General features: G+C 43.8%; 1 protein-coding gene across 1 annotated transcript in view; it reads left to right on the forward strand.

Moving 5' to 3' along the window:
- LOC149453233 (uncharacterized) overlaps positions 1-15,703 on the forward strand; it is a 95,090-nt gene that overhangs the window by 58,419 nt on the left and 20,968 nt on the right. The window contains exons 2-5 of the mRNA XM_089688258.1: positions 4,433-4,556; positions 4,671-4,765; positions 4,880-5,029; positions 5,146-5,281. Of these exons, the coding sequence (XP_089544384.1) occupies positions 4,433-4,556; positions 4,671-4,765; positions 4,880-5,029; positions 5,146-5,281 (505 nt within the window). The remainder of the gene's footprint in view (positions 1-4,432; positions 4,557-4,670; positions 4,766-4,879; positions 5,030-5,145; positions 5,282-15,703) is intronic.

Here is a 15,703-nt window from a genome sequence, read left to right on the forward strand (position 1 = left end):
TTGGAACACCCGAAACCATGCATATGCACCCATAGTATGGGTAAGGGCTGGATAATGCTGTTTGACATGTGAGTGGAATTTTTTCTGGGTTTATTGGAGCAATAAATTACTGATTTACACTATGGAGAATCTCTATTTGTTTTTGCTATGATCCTGTGTGGGTGAACGACCATTATAAGTACCAGGGTATTGGAGAACTCAGGGGGATTATTAGTCTCTGGGATATCCAGGAGGGTCCATCTGATGGTGATGAGGCTATTCCTGGGAAAGCGTGTCTTACCCTAAAGCGAGCTGGCCCTTGTGGTAACTGCAAGGAGGTGAGGGGGCACTTTGGCTGTTCTTGGATTCACGAGTTGTTTGGCACTCGATTCACGTTTATTTACACGCGAGTTATTGGTGTGGAGCACTATTCAACATTGTTTGTGCAGCGTGTGGACTTTTATTTAGTAGACATTTATATATATATATATATATATTTTTCACTGAGTGTGTTTTGTGTACACATGCACCTTTATCCTTTACGGATTATATTGTTAACTTAGTTTGATCCCCTAAGTTGGGGGAATCTTTCTATATATATTTATCGTTGTGTGTGCACCATTTCACTTTATATTGACACATATACTGTATGTTAACATGGTATTATGTATTTATCCAATTATTTATATATTTGAGTTTGATTTTGGATGCTCATGTTAGTATTTATTTAGCGCTACACTATTTTTATTTATGACCAGCGCTTACTTCTCATTGGAGGCCTCCAGTTCTGCCTAATGCTTCATGGTTGCACTTCCGAGGTCTCATTCACTTGCCAGGTCTTTCTTTTTAGTGCTTTCTTTGCCCACTTTTAACAGTTTCACAAACACAAAGGGTTCTAGCGTAGGCACACTTGTGCTCTTTGCTGGCAAAATGTGGCCCCATGTGTCACAGATCCATAGTCGCCGCCACCAACATGCGACAATCGCACGACCACGACTAACAGTAATACGTCACGCCCACGGCGTCAGACCTCAGACCTTCTCACCAAACTCGTGACCGAAGGACCGGCCGATCTAAAACCGCGATGTGACGCGCGTAACAAGGCCCCACCCAGCTGCACCCTGCACAGCGATTGTCCAGCTAATGGGCTACAATCGGTGCCTGCAGCCTGAATGCGCTTGTTACTGGGTCAGGTTAATTACGCCACTAACCCTTCACACTGCCACCACCGTCTTGAAATGTACAGAGAAGACGGACTCTGTCAGAAATACACTATATTGATTGAAAAGTCACCTGTCCAATATGGTCAATTGGGCAGGGAGTAAACAAACACAGTAGCGTCTCTTCAAAAGGCAGGAATTCGTGAATTGCAGGTAAGCGCTTAAAAACAGTTTAACACGTTCAGAAAGAAAGATTTATTACTAAAAGAGTCAAACAGGTGCAATAAAATATTTACAAAGAGATGTCACAAAAATATATATATATATATGTATATAAAGACACAGCAATGAGATAATTAGGAAGGAAATTACAGGGTTAAGTTACTTGCCCTTAGCCTGGGTTTGCAGATCCAAGTTGCAGAGCGGGACGATTCTTTATCTCCTCCTTCGATGTTAGCTGGAAGATCTGTGTAAAACTTAAACTTCCAGGCTTGCAGCCTGTCCCTTTTTTAAAAGTCCCTCTGAAAGGGGGGGGGGTTGCTCTCGCTAGCCTGTGTTGGGATAGGTCAGGAGAACTCTGAGTTAGAACCCACATCTGTCATAATCCATGACATGAAACATCGGGGAAAAGCCTGACTTGAGGAATGTTCAATTAACTTCAAGTCCTGCATTATCTGTTTTATGTTGGGTGAAAAAGGTTACACTTACACAGACAGCTGGCACCAGACTAGGGATGTTTAACCTGGGCTGACCCACACCATCTGTCAGGAGATAACGTTTGCCTCTCAGGACTGCAGGGGGGTAGGGAATGAGGCTGAGGAATGAGAAATATCTTGAATAAAAAGAAAAAAAAAGGAAAAAGGAGAACTTCGCTCCAACGCTGATGAGCAAGTTTGCTACACCATGATTGAAGGCGCCATTCCTCCCAAGTCTTTACAAAGCCTCCAAGCTCCAGGACCCAGACTAGGGTTTGACCAATCTTGGAGAAAACCTAAATGCAGTTTCTTCTGTATGAAAACGGACCCAACGCATGGATGAGACCCCCTGACTGACACCAAATTCTCTCTATATAGTGAAAAGGTGGAAATGTCAGGGGTCAGGCTTGGAGACCAGTAGCTATAGCAGTAGAGAGGCGCCAAACCTATCGGCTGGATAAGTACAGAAACAGGTCCTCCTGGCAGATGACACAGGCTCACCTGAGGTCAGGGGTCCAAGCACCAACCAGTATTCACCAGAATGTGATCACCCAACCCAATCTGTATTGACAGCACACAAAATCTTTGATCTCCGTGCAGCATCGGGGGGCAAAAGTCACACATGGAGCCTGCTCCTGCTCTCTGTTTAACAGCACACCGGGGGGATGGGCCCCAAAGACACACAGCTGGTGGAGTATCTCACAGCTGCCACTACATCTATTACACACAATGCAATGGGCTCAGTTCACAAGGCTAGCACACCAGGATATGAATCTTTTTTTAAAAAAAAAACAAAAATTGACAGTTATTTTCATTTGGGTCCAATGAGATTTGAAACTTTCAGTCACATGGCTAAAATAAAGATCCCTCTACAGGTATTAAAAATGTTGGAATTGAGGCCAGTAAATTGTATTTCATTTTTTTAACTTTGGTTTTCATTTATTTAATTTTACATCTATAAATATTAAAACATAAGCAAAAAATGTTTTCATTTTTTTTTAATTATTTTCTGGATTTTATCTGAGCTATAATCTGCATGTGTAATCTAAGATTGTAAAATCCCAGGATCAGGCCCTCCTAACCCTCTTGTATTGAACTATATTGTTGCTGTATTGTCTCCCGTTATATTGTAAAGCGCTGAGCAAACTGTTCGTGACATAAATACTGTATAATAATAATAATAATGATAATCATGGAAGGAACTTAATACAGGAATGGAGGACGAGGTACTGGGGACAATGATGAAACCTAAATGAGACTGCAATATTTGTATTCAACACAAGGAGGTGATCTCACTTAGCAAACACAGGAAGTGATGTAGGAATATAAATAAGGAGTTCCTGGAAAAAGAGACATTGAAGTAGAGAGGAGACATTGCTGGAACTGGCAGCAGAGGTAATAAGATATTATTTTCTATTTACATCCAGTAACCCCCCTGTCATGTCCGTCTTCTTCCTCCATAGTCATGCCAATCCTCATCTTCCATCGTCATGTCCATCCTCTTCCTCCATCATCACTGTGCCGTCTTTTATGGTTTATAGACCGGATAAATCCTAAATATAGAGCCATTTATCCAACTGTCCATCCAGAGCCTCTGGTTTATAGACCGGATACGTCCTAAATATAGAGCTATTTATCCAACCGTCCATCCAGAGCCTCTGGTTTATAGACCGGATACGTCCTAAATATAGAACCATTTATCCAACCGTCCATCCAGAGCCTCTGGTTTATGGACCGGATACGTCCTAAATATAGAGCCATTTATCCAACCGTCCATCCAGAGCCTCTGGTTTATGGACCGGATACGTCCTAAATATAGAGCCATTTATCCAACTGTCCATCCAGACCCTCTGGTTTATGGACCGGATACGTCCTAAATATAGATCCATTTATCCAACCGTCCATCCAGAGCCTCTGGTTTATGGACCGGATACCTCCTAAATATAGAATTATTTATCCAACCGTCCATCCAGAGCCTCTGGTTTATGGACCGGATACGTCCTAAATATAGAACCATTTATCCAACCGTCCATCCAGAGCCTCTGGTTTATAGACCGGATACGTCCTAAATATAGAACCATTTATCCAACCGTCCATCCAGAGCCTCTGGTTTATAGACCCGATACGTCCTAAATATAGAACCATTTATCCAACCGTCCATCCAGAGCCTCTGGTTTATAGACCCGATACATCCTAAATATAGAACTATTTATCCAACCGTCCATCCAGAGCCTCTGGTTTATAGACCGGATACATCATAAATATTAAAGAGGAATCTCTGGATTTCTTTCAGAAAGAGTAACAAGGCCTTCAAAATGTTATGAGAAGCAGTCTGAGGAGTCAACTTTGGAGGAACTCTGTGTAGACATCATTCATTCCAGTACAGTCCAGATAACGTTTAACACCCAGTAGCTGTCTTTACAGATCATCACCTATCACAGTGCCTCCACCTCACTGCCTAGCAACAGAGATAACCAGTGCCAAGAAGATCATTGAGATTTTTATGGGAGAGGTGAGCAGTGCCCGGAATTCTGGGATATTCTCCAGTAACAGACAAAGGATGTGTCTGGATGGTGACTGTATCGTTGTGTGCGTCAGGTTCCTATAAGGTGTCAGGGTGTCACTGTCTATTTCTCCATGGAGGAGTGGGAGTATTTAGAAGGACACAAGGATTTCTACAAGGACGTCATGATGGACAATCAGCCGCCCCTCACATCACCGGGTAAGAGGAGACTTTATTGGAAAGGAGAGAGCAGTACGGAGGGTCCACCTAGATCCCCCATCATCTGATAAACACATAGAAACAATGGATTCAATCAGTGTGTGTTTCCTACAGATGGATCCATTAATTGGAACCCACCAGAGAGATGTCCCTGTCTGTATTCGCGGGATTCCACACAGGAAGATTACAACGTCCCTCACCATCATCAGGTAGGTGGGACTGAGCATGGAGACCTAAAATGTATTCAAAGCAATGAGATGATGTTATTCTATGTAATCTCTTGTTCCTTTTTATAAATGTATTCTATCATCTTTGGGGTTTAGGGCAAAGAATTGAAATACATCAAAGTTGAGGTTAAAGAGGAAGAAAACGAGATGTTGGTGAGTGGAGATCAGCAGTCTATGGAACAGAGAGGTTTTCTGTATTTCCAGAATGTTACACAAGAACATCAGAACTATTCAGAGAATGATCAGGTAGATAGGACCGGGCATAAAGAACTCAAAAATAATTCCATGAGAGGACATTCTTCTATGTAATCTCTTGGCAGCAGTGTTTCCAGATGCTATATTTTATCATCTCTGAAATTTAGAATGAAGAACGGAAAGACATCAAAGTTGAGGTTAAAGAGGAAGTAGAGATGTTGGTGAGTGGAGATCAGCCTTTGGAGGAGGGGGAGGTGAAAATGGAAAATAAGCAGGAGGAATCTTCTCTACATATGGACACAAGTAAGTAATAAACACTACATTTAGATTCTACTTCTCTAAGTATAAAGCATGTTTTTAAATTGTTACATGGATTGAACTATACCATATGTCCATTGAGTTAAAAAGAAATCCAAAGCGACAGTTGACCCAGAGAAGGGCAGAAAAGCCACATGCAGTTTATTCATAATTCATTAGGTTAAAAGAATTTCTTCTTTATACCAAAGACAAATAATTCCCCAGATCAGCATTCTATAATGATTCTTTTTACAAATATTATACGCTCACACTACCCAGTGTTCCCCACATAGTGTACACCATTTTCATTCTGCAATATACCATAATGTTCTCAACAAATGAGGAGGAGATACTGGACACCATATGAAGGGTCCATCTCCATTCCTCAATATAACGTCATGTTCCCAACAAATGAGGAGGAGATACTGGACACCATATGGAAGGTCCATCTCCATTCCTCAATATAACGTCATGTTCCCAACAAATGAGGAGGAGATAGTGGACACCATATGAAAGGTCCATCTCCATTCCTCAATATAACGTCATGTTCCCAACAAATGAGGAGATACTGGACACCATATGAAAGGTCCATCTCCGTTTCTCAATATAACGTCATGTTCCCAACAAATGAGGAGAAGATACTGTACACCATATGAAAGGTCCATCTCTGTTCCTCAATATAACGTCATGTTCCCAACAAATGAGGAAGACATACTGGACACCATATGAAAGGTCCATCTCCATTCCTCAATATAACATCATGTTCCCAACAAATGAGGAGGAGATACCGGACACCATATGGAAGGTCCATCTCCATTCCTCAATATAACGTCATGTTCCCAACAAATGAGGAGGAGATACCGGACACCATATGAAAGGTCCATCTCCGTTCCTCAATATAACGTCATGTTCCCAACAAATGAGGAGAAGATACTGTACACCATATGAAAGGTCCATCTCCGTTCCTCAATATAACGTCATGTTCCCAACAAATGAGGAGGAGATACCGGACACCATATGAAAGGTCCATCTCCGTTCCTCAATATAACATCATGTTCCCAACAAATGAGGAGGAGATACTGAACACCATATAAAAGGTCCATCTCCATTCCTCAATATAACGTCATGTTATAAAGGTAAATTTTTCACTTAATGAAAGAAAAGTCAGCGCCGGCAGTGCTAATGGGCAGCCAGCAAGAAAGAATTGATAAACAAATCCTAAAATAATCTATAAAATGTGTATTGCAGTGCCTAAAACATAAATATGGAAACATGAATCTAATCAAGCATCCACCAGACCTGTGCATAAGGAATCGGGTAATCTAAAAAAAATCCCAATATTTCATACACAGAAATGGCATATGAATGTACAGCAGTGAATAACATATTAAATGGCATATACAGTATACAAAAAAAGTGCTGCAAAACAAACAGTGCAAATAAGTCCTTGAAAGACAAAGAAAGTGATCCAAAAAGTCTCTAAACTGTGTAGAAACAACAGTGCAGAAACTCTCCCGGGCCTGTGTCATCCACCACCTCTAGCTCTGGGTTTCTGCTATGTTTCTCCATCCTTTCCTAATGGCAAACCACGCTGCAAGTCTCACAAAATTTGAAAGTGCTTACAAACATCCATAGACCTTAGTAACTCACATGAGAAGTGCATTAAGACTCCACCCTATGCGTGTCGTCCAATAGGACATCCCTAGGGCCCTCTAGCTCTGGATTTCTGCTATGTTTCTCTATCCTTTCCTTTAGCCTGCAAAAGGATTGCATAATGGCAAACCGCGCTGCAAGTCTCACAAAATTTGAAAGTTCTTACAAACATCCACAGACCTTACCAGTAACTCAAATGAGAAGTGCACTAAGACTCCACCCTACGCATGTCGTCCAATAGGACATCCCTAGGGCCCTCTAGCTCTGGATTTCTGCTATGTTTCTCCATCCTTTCCTTTAGCCTGCAGAAGGATTGCGTAATGGCAGCAACTATGCTGCAAGTCTCACATACAGGGCAAACAAGACAAGGCCATAGTGCATTATGCCGTATTAAAACTTTAAAAGCGCATACAAACATCCATAGACATAATCAATAACTCACATGAAAAGTCGCTTCACAGAAACCACTACAGCGGTGTGATGTCAATGCTAAGACCCATCTCTACATATTTTGTCCAGTAGAAGTCCTCAGGGGCCTCTAGTGCTGAATCTCCTCTATGTTTCTCCATCCTCTCTTTTGGTCTGCAGAAGGATTGCACAATGGTTGCAAGTCTCACATATGGGGTGAACAAGACAAGGCCACAGTGCTGTATGTTTTATTAAAAATGCATATGAACATTCGTAGACCTTATTGTTAACTCACATAAGAAGTTGCTACACAGAACCTGATACAGCGGCGTAACATCAGTGCTAATACTCCGCCCTACACGTTTCATCCAATAAGACATCCTTAGGGGCCTCTAGCTCTGATTTTCTGCTCACTCAAGCAAGAGAAAGCAATAGTGCAGTATGTTTTATTAAAGCTTTAGAAGAGCATATGAACATCCGTAGACCTTATTGTTAGCTCACATAATAAGCCTCTACACAGACCCTGATACAGCGGTGTAACATCAGTGCTAATACTCCGCCCTACGCGTTTCATCCAGTAAGATGTCCTTAGGGGCCTCTAGCTCTGATTTTCTGCCCTGCCTCTCCATCCTCTCTTTTAGCCTGCAGGATTGCATAATGGCAGCAACCGTGCTGTAAGTCTCACTTATAAAGCAAGCAAGAGAAGGCAATAGTGCAGTATGTTTTATTAAAGCTTTAAAAGTGCATATGAACATCCGTAGACGCGATCAGTAACTCACGCGAGAAGACACTGCATGGAATAGAGCGGTGTGACGTCAGCGTTAAGACTCCACCTTACATGTTTTGTCCTATGGGACGTCCTCAGGGACCTGAAGCGCTGAATCTCCTCCATGTTTCTCCATCCTCTCTTTTGGCCTGCAGAAAGATTTTACAGTGGTAGCAACCTCGTTGCAAGTCTCACATATGAAGAAAACAATTCGACGCAATAGTGCAGTATGTTTTATTCCCGGCCCTTTAAGGGTTTCAGAAGCCAGGAGGCTTGGCGAGTTTAGGGTCATGTGACCGCTGTGACATGCCGTCACGGCTGTCACATGATTAGGAAAGGTCCTGATCGAAAGAGAAGATCGAGACCTTTCCGTGAGTACCGGACATGTATGCTGGGAGCACACAGGGTGCGCGCTCTCAGCACATATGTTTTTTTTAATTGCACGCAAATGTGCGTCTAGGCCCAGAAACCAGGAGGCCGCACATTTGCGTGCGGCCGGCGCCAAGAGGTTAAAAGTGCATATGGACATCCGTAGACACGATCGGTAACTCACATGAGAAGACACTGCATGGAATACAGCGGAGTGACGTCACCGTTAAGACTCCACCCTACATGTTTCGTCCTATGGGACATCCTCAGGGGCTTGAAGAGCTGAATCTCCTCCATGTTTCACCATCCTCTCTTTTGACCTGCAGAAAGATTTTACAATGGTAGCGACCTCGTTGCATGTCTCACATATGAAGAAAACAATACGACGCAATAGTGCAGTATGTTTTATTCAAAGTTTAACCCCTTGGCGCCAGCGCCTCCCGGCCCTTTAAGGGTTTCAGAAGCCAGGAGGCAGGGTGGAGCGGGGTTTAGGGTCATGTGACCGCCGTGATATGCCGTCACGGCGGTCACATGATCAAGAAAGGTCCCGATCGAAAGAGAAGATCATGAACTTTCCGTGAGTACCGGACATGTATGCTGGGAGCACACAGGGTGCGCGCTCTCAGCACATATGTTTTTTTTAATTGCACGCAAATGTGCGTCTAGGCCCAGAAACCAGGAGGCCCCACATTTGCGTGCGGCCGGCGCCAAGAGGTTAAACGTGCATATGGACATCCGTAGACACGATCGGTAACTCACATGAGAAGACACTGCATGGAATACAGCGGAGTGACGTCACCGTTAAGACTCCACCCTACATGTTTCGTCCTATGGGACATCCTCAGGGGCTTGAAGAGCTGCATCTCCTCCATGTTTCACCATCCTCTCTTTTGACCTGCAGAAAGATTTTACAATGGTAGCGACCTCGTTGCATGTCTCACATATGAAGAAAACAATACGACGCAATAGTGCAGTATGTTTTATTCAAAGTTTAACCCCTTGGCGCCAGCGCCTCCCGGCCCTTTAAGGGTTTCAGAAGCCAGGAGGCAGGGTGGAGCGGGGTTTAGGGTCATGTGACCGCCGTGACATGCCGTCACGGCGGTCACATGATCAGGAAAGGTCCCGATCGAAAGAGAAGATCATGAACTTTCCGTGAGTACCGGACATGTATGCTGGGAGCACACAGGGCGCACGCTCTCAGCACATATGTTTTTTTTAATTGGGCGCAAATGTGCGTCTAGGCCCAGATACCAGGAGGCCGCACATTTGAGTGCAGCCAGCGCCAAGAGGTTAAAAGTGCATATGGACATCCGTAGACACGATCGGTAACTCACATGAGAAGACACTGCATGGAATACAGCGGAGTGACATCACCGTTAAGACTCCACCCTACATGTTTCGTCCTATGGGACATCCTCAGGGGCTTGAAGAGCTGAATCTCCTCCATGTTTCACCATCCTCTCTTTTGGCCTGCAGAAAGATTTTACAGTGGTAGCGACCTTGTTGCAAGTCTCACATATGAAGAAAACAATACAACGCAATAGTGCAGTATGTATTATTCGAAGTTTAAAAGTGCATGTGAACATCCTGTCAAGGTCCTACCTTTCCTCAGACCTTGTGATGCTCCATGTGCTGGCATCCATCTTAGGTGTCTGCAAAGCATTGTGGGATCCTTTATGCTTTCATCCCTCTGCGGCTCCTCCCCCAGGAGGTGGCGGCTTATCACATATAAGTCTGCTGTTTGTGGCTATCTATTCTGACTCAGATTGTTGTGATAGCGATTTATCCCTTGTGAGACCTCTCTGCCTAGCCTGTATAAGCAGATATATTCACTGTGGACAATCCTTATCAGATAGCTTGAATTCACCAATACTGTGTTCATCCAGAAGTTGCTTTATTCTGTACATGTGACAACAGGATACAGCAGAATGAATGGTTTCCAGTATTATGCGGTCAAAAGATGATACTTTCTGTAGCGTACTATGCAGAATACATGTGTCTCAGTTACATGTGGACTGTTAGCTGCCTCCATGACACAGGAAGTGCTGAACTCAAGAAGAAGGGAGGAGCTTCATATACAAAGGAATTGTGTCATATATCTCAGGGAGGCAACATGAAAAACAAAGTGTATTACCAAATAAGGCCACTGGATGGCAGCATATAACTAACTATAGAAATATCCATAGAAAATGGTACAAAGAATAAACTATATGAATTCTCATGTTTATTAACATAAATATTAACTGTGTAACAGCATACTCCCCGTCTGGCATTGTAAATGTCACTATTTAAACCATAACGGTAGTTATACAATTGCAAATAAACAACAGTGCAATTTGCTTGATGTCTTGAAGACCTGAAAGACATAAAAATGGGAACATGCATATAGTGCAACAATTATAACTTAAGGCTTCAAGTTGTATCAATTAAAGTTCAAGACACTTCCTTCTTGAAGTCACAGGTTGGATCCAGCAGCATACGCAAGCAAGTTCATTCTCCAAAGAGCAAGAGCAGAACAAGTTCCGTGATAGGTCTGCTGAAAGTCTTTACAGTCCCTTGTTTTGCAACTTTCACCTCCACCTTGCGTACCTTGCCGTCATCACTAGGAATGCTCTTTACAATAAGTCCCATAGGCCACTCAATTCTTTCAGCTTGCTGGTCCTGCAGCAGAACGAGATCTCCAACTCCAATGTTAGGGTTCAGGCGTTGCCACTTTCTGCGTCCTTGCAGAGCATAAATATACTCCATTCTCCAACGATTCCAGAAGCGGTTGGAGAGGTGTTGTACTCGCTTCCACTGGTCATAGCACAGATTTCCTGCTTTAAAGCTTCCAGGTGGAACAGGAACGGACCCAAGCTTCTGGGTAAGTAGAGTAGCTGGGGTAAGGATAGTTGGGGTCTCTGGATCTGTAGAAACTGGAACAAGTGGTCTTGAATTGATTATGGCAGATGCTTCTGAGAAGATGTGAAGCTCTTTTCCCTGACTTGTAGCAAGGGAAGCTGAGGTGTAACAGCATGGTATACTGATTCCATCTAAGGCATGTAGAGATTGTTTCCAGGACTCCCACTTTGGAAGCTTGTCTGTAGGCAGCGGAGCATCCCAACCTTTAATAGACTCTGAGAACTGTCTAAGTAAGGCTTTACCTTGTATGGTGATGGGAGCCACAAATCCCAATGGATCGTATAAGCTGTTCACCACCGACAGAACACCACGCTTGGTAAATGGTTTGTCTGCAGAGCCGACTTGAAAGCCGAAGGTATCTTTTAATAAGTCCCACCGTAGGCCCAGACTTCTCTGTACAGGTGGCATGTCCATCCCAAGATTTAAATCTTTAAACCCAGTGGCATGATCGCCAGGTTGAAAGGCTTTCATAACAGCGACACTATTCGAGGCAATCTTATGTAGTCTGAGGTTAGCCTCGGAAAGCATACCTTGTGTCCTTTGGAGCAGGTCTATGGCTTCTTCGTCTGTAGGTAAAGACTTAAGTCCGTCGTCAACATAAAAGTCTCTCTCAACGAAGTGTCGAGCATCCGCACCATACTCCTTTTCTCCATCAAGGGCAGTCCTTCCTAAACCATATGTTGCAACAGCGGGTGAGGGACTATTTCCAAAAACATGTACCTTCATGCGGTATTCAATGATCTCGTTGTTCATGTTGTTGTTACGGTGCCACAGAAACCTTAGGAGGTTCCTATGGTCTTCACGTACAATGAAGCAATGAAACATTTGCTCAATATCAGCAGTTATGGCAACTGGTTCTCTTCTAAATCTCATAAGTATACCTACAAGGTTGTTGGTTAGATTTGGGCCAGTGAGAACATCGTTCAGGGATACGCCTTGATGCTTGGCACTGGAGTCAAATACTACCCTGATTTGTTTTGGCTTACGTGGATGATACACTCCAAAGAAAGGCAGGTACCAGCACTCATCGTGTCTTTGAAGTGGTGGCGCTGGTTCAGCGTGATCATTGTCAAAGATCCTTTTCATAAAAGCGATGAAATGTTCCTTCATTTCAGGCCTGTTCTTTAGTGTTCGTTGAAGTGAGTTAAATCTGGATAGAGCCTGTTCACGATTGGTTGGGAGTGTGGCCCTTGCAGCACGAAGAGGTAATGGTGCGATCCAGCTGTTAGACTCATCCTGGAAGAATTCTTCGTCCATTATTTTGATGAACTCTCTATCTTCCACTGACAAGGCTATTTTGTTGTCATCACTTGTAGTACAAAACACTGTGGTACCTAGGTTGTCGTCACAAAGAACAGGAGTAACATCAGGTACTTGGATGATGTCAAGAGGCTTCTCCTTTACTTCATAATGGTGTGGGCACTGTTTGAAGTGGGATGCACGTCCATTTCCCAACATGTAAGTTTTGAAGGAGTGGATCTCAGATGACATTCTGTCCAGGCATACATCGCCCACTATTACCCAGCCTAGGTCAAGTCTTTGTGCATAAGGGGCATCGTGAGGTCCATCGCATTGGTCGCGTACTTTATGTACTCTGAGAACGTCTCTTCCTAGCAGGACCAAGATTTCAGCACTCTTGTCCATCACAGGAATCTCATCAGCAAGGTGCCTTAAGTGAGGATGATGATATGCAGCTTCTGGAGTAGGAATCTCTCCTCTTTCGTCTGGTATCTGATCACATTCAACTAATGTTGGGAGGGGTATGCCTTCTCCATCCTTGATATGAGAGACCATGAATCCATCGACCCTTCTGCCAAAGGTCTCTACACGACCAGAACAGGTTCTGAGAGTATATGGTGTGGCGTGACCTTCTAAGCCAAAGATCTCAAAGAATTTAGGCTTAACCAGGGATCTGTTGCTCTGTTCATCTATTATGGCATACATCCTAGCAGCTTCCTCAGGATGATCCTTGGGGTATATCTTGACTAGGCATATCTTGGCACAGCATTTGTGATCCAGTCCCTCTCCACAGACTTCTGTGCATGAAGAAGAAACATTACTTTTGGCTAGAGCATGACTTTGTTGCTCCCCACCATAATTTGAGACAGGGGTTGAGGTAGGTAGCTGCTGCAGGTTGCCTGGAAGTGGAGTAGGATGCATGGCTGTAACATGTCCCTCGCTACCGCATTCTGTGCACTTGATGACAACTTTACAGTCTTTAGCAAAGTGGTTATAAGAAGCACAGCACTTGTAGCATATTCCAAGTTTCTGGAGAATCTCCCTGCGCTCTTGTAAAGTCTTTGCCCTAAGCCCACAACATTTCTTAAGAGGGTGAGGCTTCTTGTGAATAGGACACTGACGATTAGGGTCTTTATCTCTGGCATCCACAATGCCTTGGTCAGTAGGCGAGGTTGTGGAGGGTGAGATGTCTGTCCTTTTAACAGATATTGCCCTAGTACAGTCTTTACGTTTAGCTGCTGTGTTATAATACCTTGATGAAGATGAGGATGAAGCAGGCAAGTTTGGTTCACTGAAGCTGAAGCTGGGATCGTTTCTCGTCCAGGCTTGATCACTAATGAACCTGTAAAAGTATGAGAATGGAGGAAAGGATACGTTATAGTCTCTTTTGTACCTTGAGCCCTGTTGTGCCCATTTCTCTTGCAGGCCGTATGGCAGTTTAGACACCACTGGGTTGACACCATGAGCGGTGTCCAGGAAGCTTAGTCCAGATAGATGTGGGTCTGTCTTTGCCAACTCTAGCTCCATGAGGAGGTCACTTAGATCTTGGAGCTTGCGATAGTCTCTGTTTCCTATTTTTGGGAAGTTTTGCAGTCTCTTGAATAGAGCGCTCTCTATAGCTTCAGAGCTACCATAGGCTTGCTCAAGTCTTGCCCATGCAGCAACAAGACCTGCGTCTGGGTGGTCAACATGTACTGTTCTTAGTCTTTTAACACGATCTGCAGATTCTGGTCCCAGCCACTTTATGAGCAAATCAAGTTCTTCCTTAGTAGTAAGGTTGAGATCAGCAATAGCAGCCTTGAAGGTTGATCTCCAGGCCCTGTAGCTCTCTGGACAGTCATCAAACCTTGAGAGGCTGGTGTTAATGAGCTCACGGCGAATCATATATCCGGCAAAGTCATTCAAGTCTGATCTCTCACTCTTTGGTGCCAAAGTAACTTGTGGAACCCCTTGGGTGTGAAAGTTCTCTGGTGATGTAGGGTGAGGTTTACAAGGGTAAAATGATGTTGCATGAGCGTTTAACTGTGGTGTAGTCTCTAAGGCTTGTGCTGGCTGTGGCTTGAGCTGTGACTTGTCACTGGAAGCCACCTTGTTGTTGGCAGGAGTTGACGTGGTTTGCTGCATAGATGTACTTGTGTTGTAGATTTGAAGAGGCTTAGACATATGGAGCTGAGAGGTCTCTGTGTTGAGAGTCAGAACAGTGTTAGTAGGAGGTACAGGAGATGACTCTGTATCTTCGCAAATGTTATGCTTTAATACGTATTCACTGGTGCGTTCAACTGGATCTTCCAGTTCTGCTGGGATAAGGCAGTCTGAATTAGTACTTTGTCCCATTGCTTGTTCAAGGACTTTCAGCCTTGCTAGGGAAGCTGCTTCCTCCCCTTCCATCTGCAGAATCTTTATTTGGGAATCTGCCTCTGCTTGTTGAGCTTTGCTTTTGGCTTCCATCTCTGCTTGCTGAGCTTTGCTTTTAGCTTCCATCTCTGCTTGCTGAGCTTTGCTTTTAGTTTCCATCTCTGCTTGTTGAGCTATCTTGCGTGCTTCTACCTCTGCTTCCTTTCTGGTAAAAAAGCTTTGCGCCTTTTTTGATTCAGCATCAGCGCGGGCCTCTATTAGCTTATCGCTTAACGTCGAACTTCTGGAGCGAGAGGATCTAGAAGAAAGTGCAGTGTGCTTGGTTGAGGTGGATCTGTGAGATCTGGTCTCCTGCAGTTGAGTAATGCGGAGTTCTGCTTTAAACTTAGCATTTTGCACTGCAAGATCCCTTTGCTGGTTTAGTTCATCAGTCCTGGTCAGTTCTGCTGAAGAATCCTCTATATTAGAGTCCTGCAAGAAAGCTGAGTATTTTACAGACAGCCGCTGGTAGCGTTCATACGCAGCAGATAGGCGATTTATAGAGTCTCTTAATTCAGCTGGTTGATCACTAAAGTGTGACAAAACTGACATGCATTGTGAAGTTCGGTCCCAGAGGTCTGACAGATTACTGGAGAACTCATCTCTAGTGGCTTCATAGTTTTCCCTGAGTTTCTGTGTTGGTTTTATTGTACGTTTGGGTTTTACGCTCTGTTCGGGAATGTCTGCAGAATCTGCTC

The sequence above is a fragment of the Staurois parvus genome, unplaced genomic scaffold, assembly GCF_062004578.1.
Source record: "Staurois parvus isolate SC_StPar_1 unplaced genomic scaffold, SC_StPar_1.0 ptg000449l, whole genome shotgun sequence".
NCBI lineage: Eukaryota > Metazoa > Chordata > Amphibia > Anura > Ranidae > Staurois > Staurois parvus.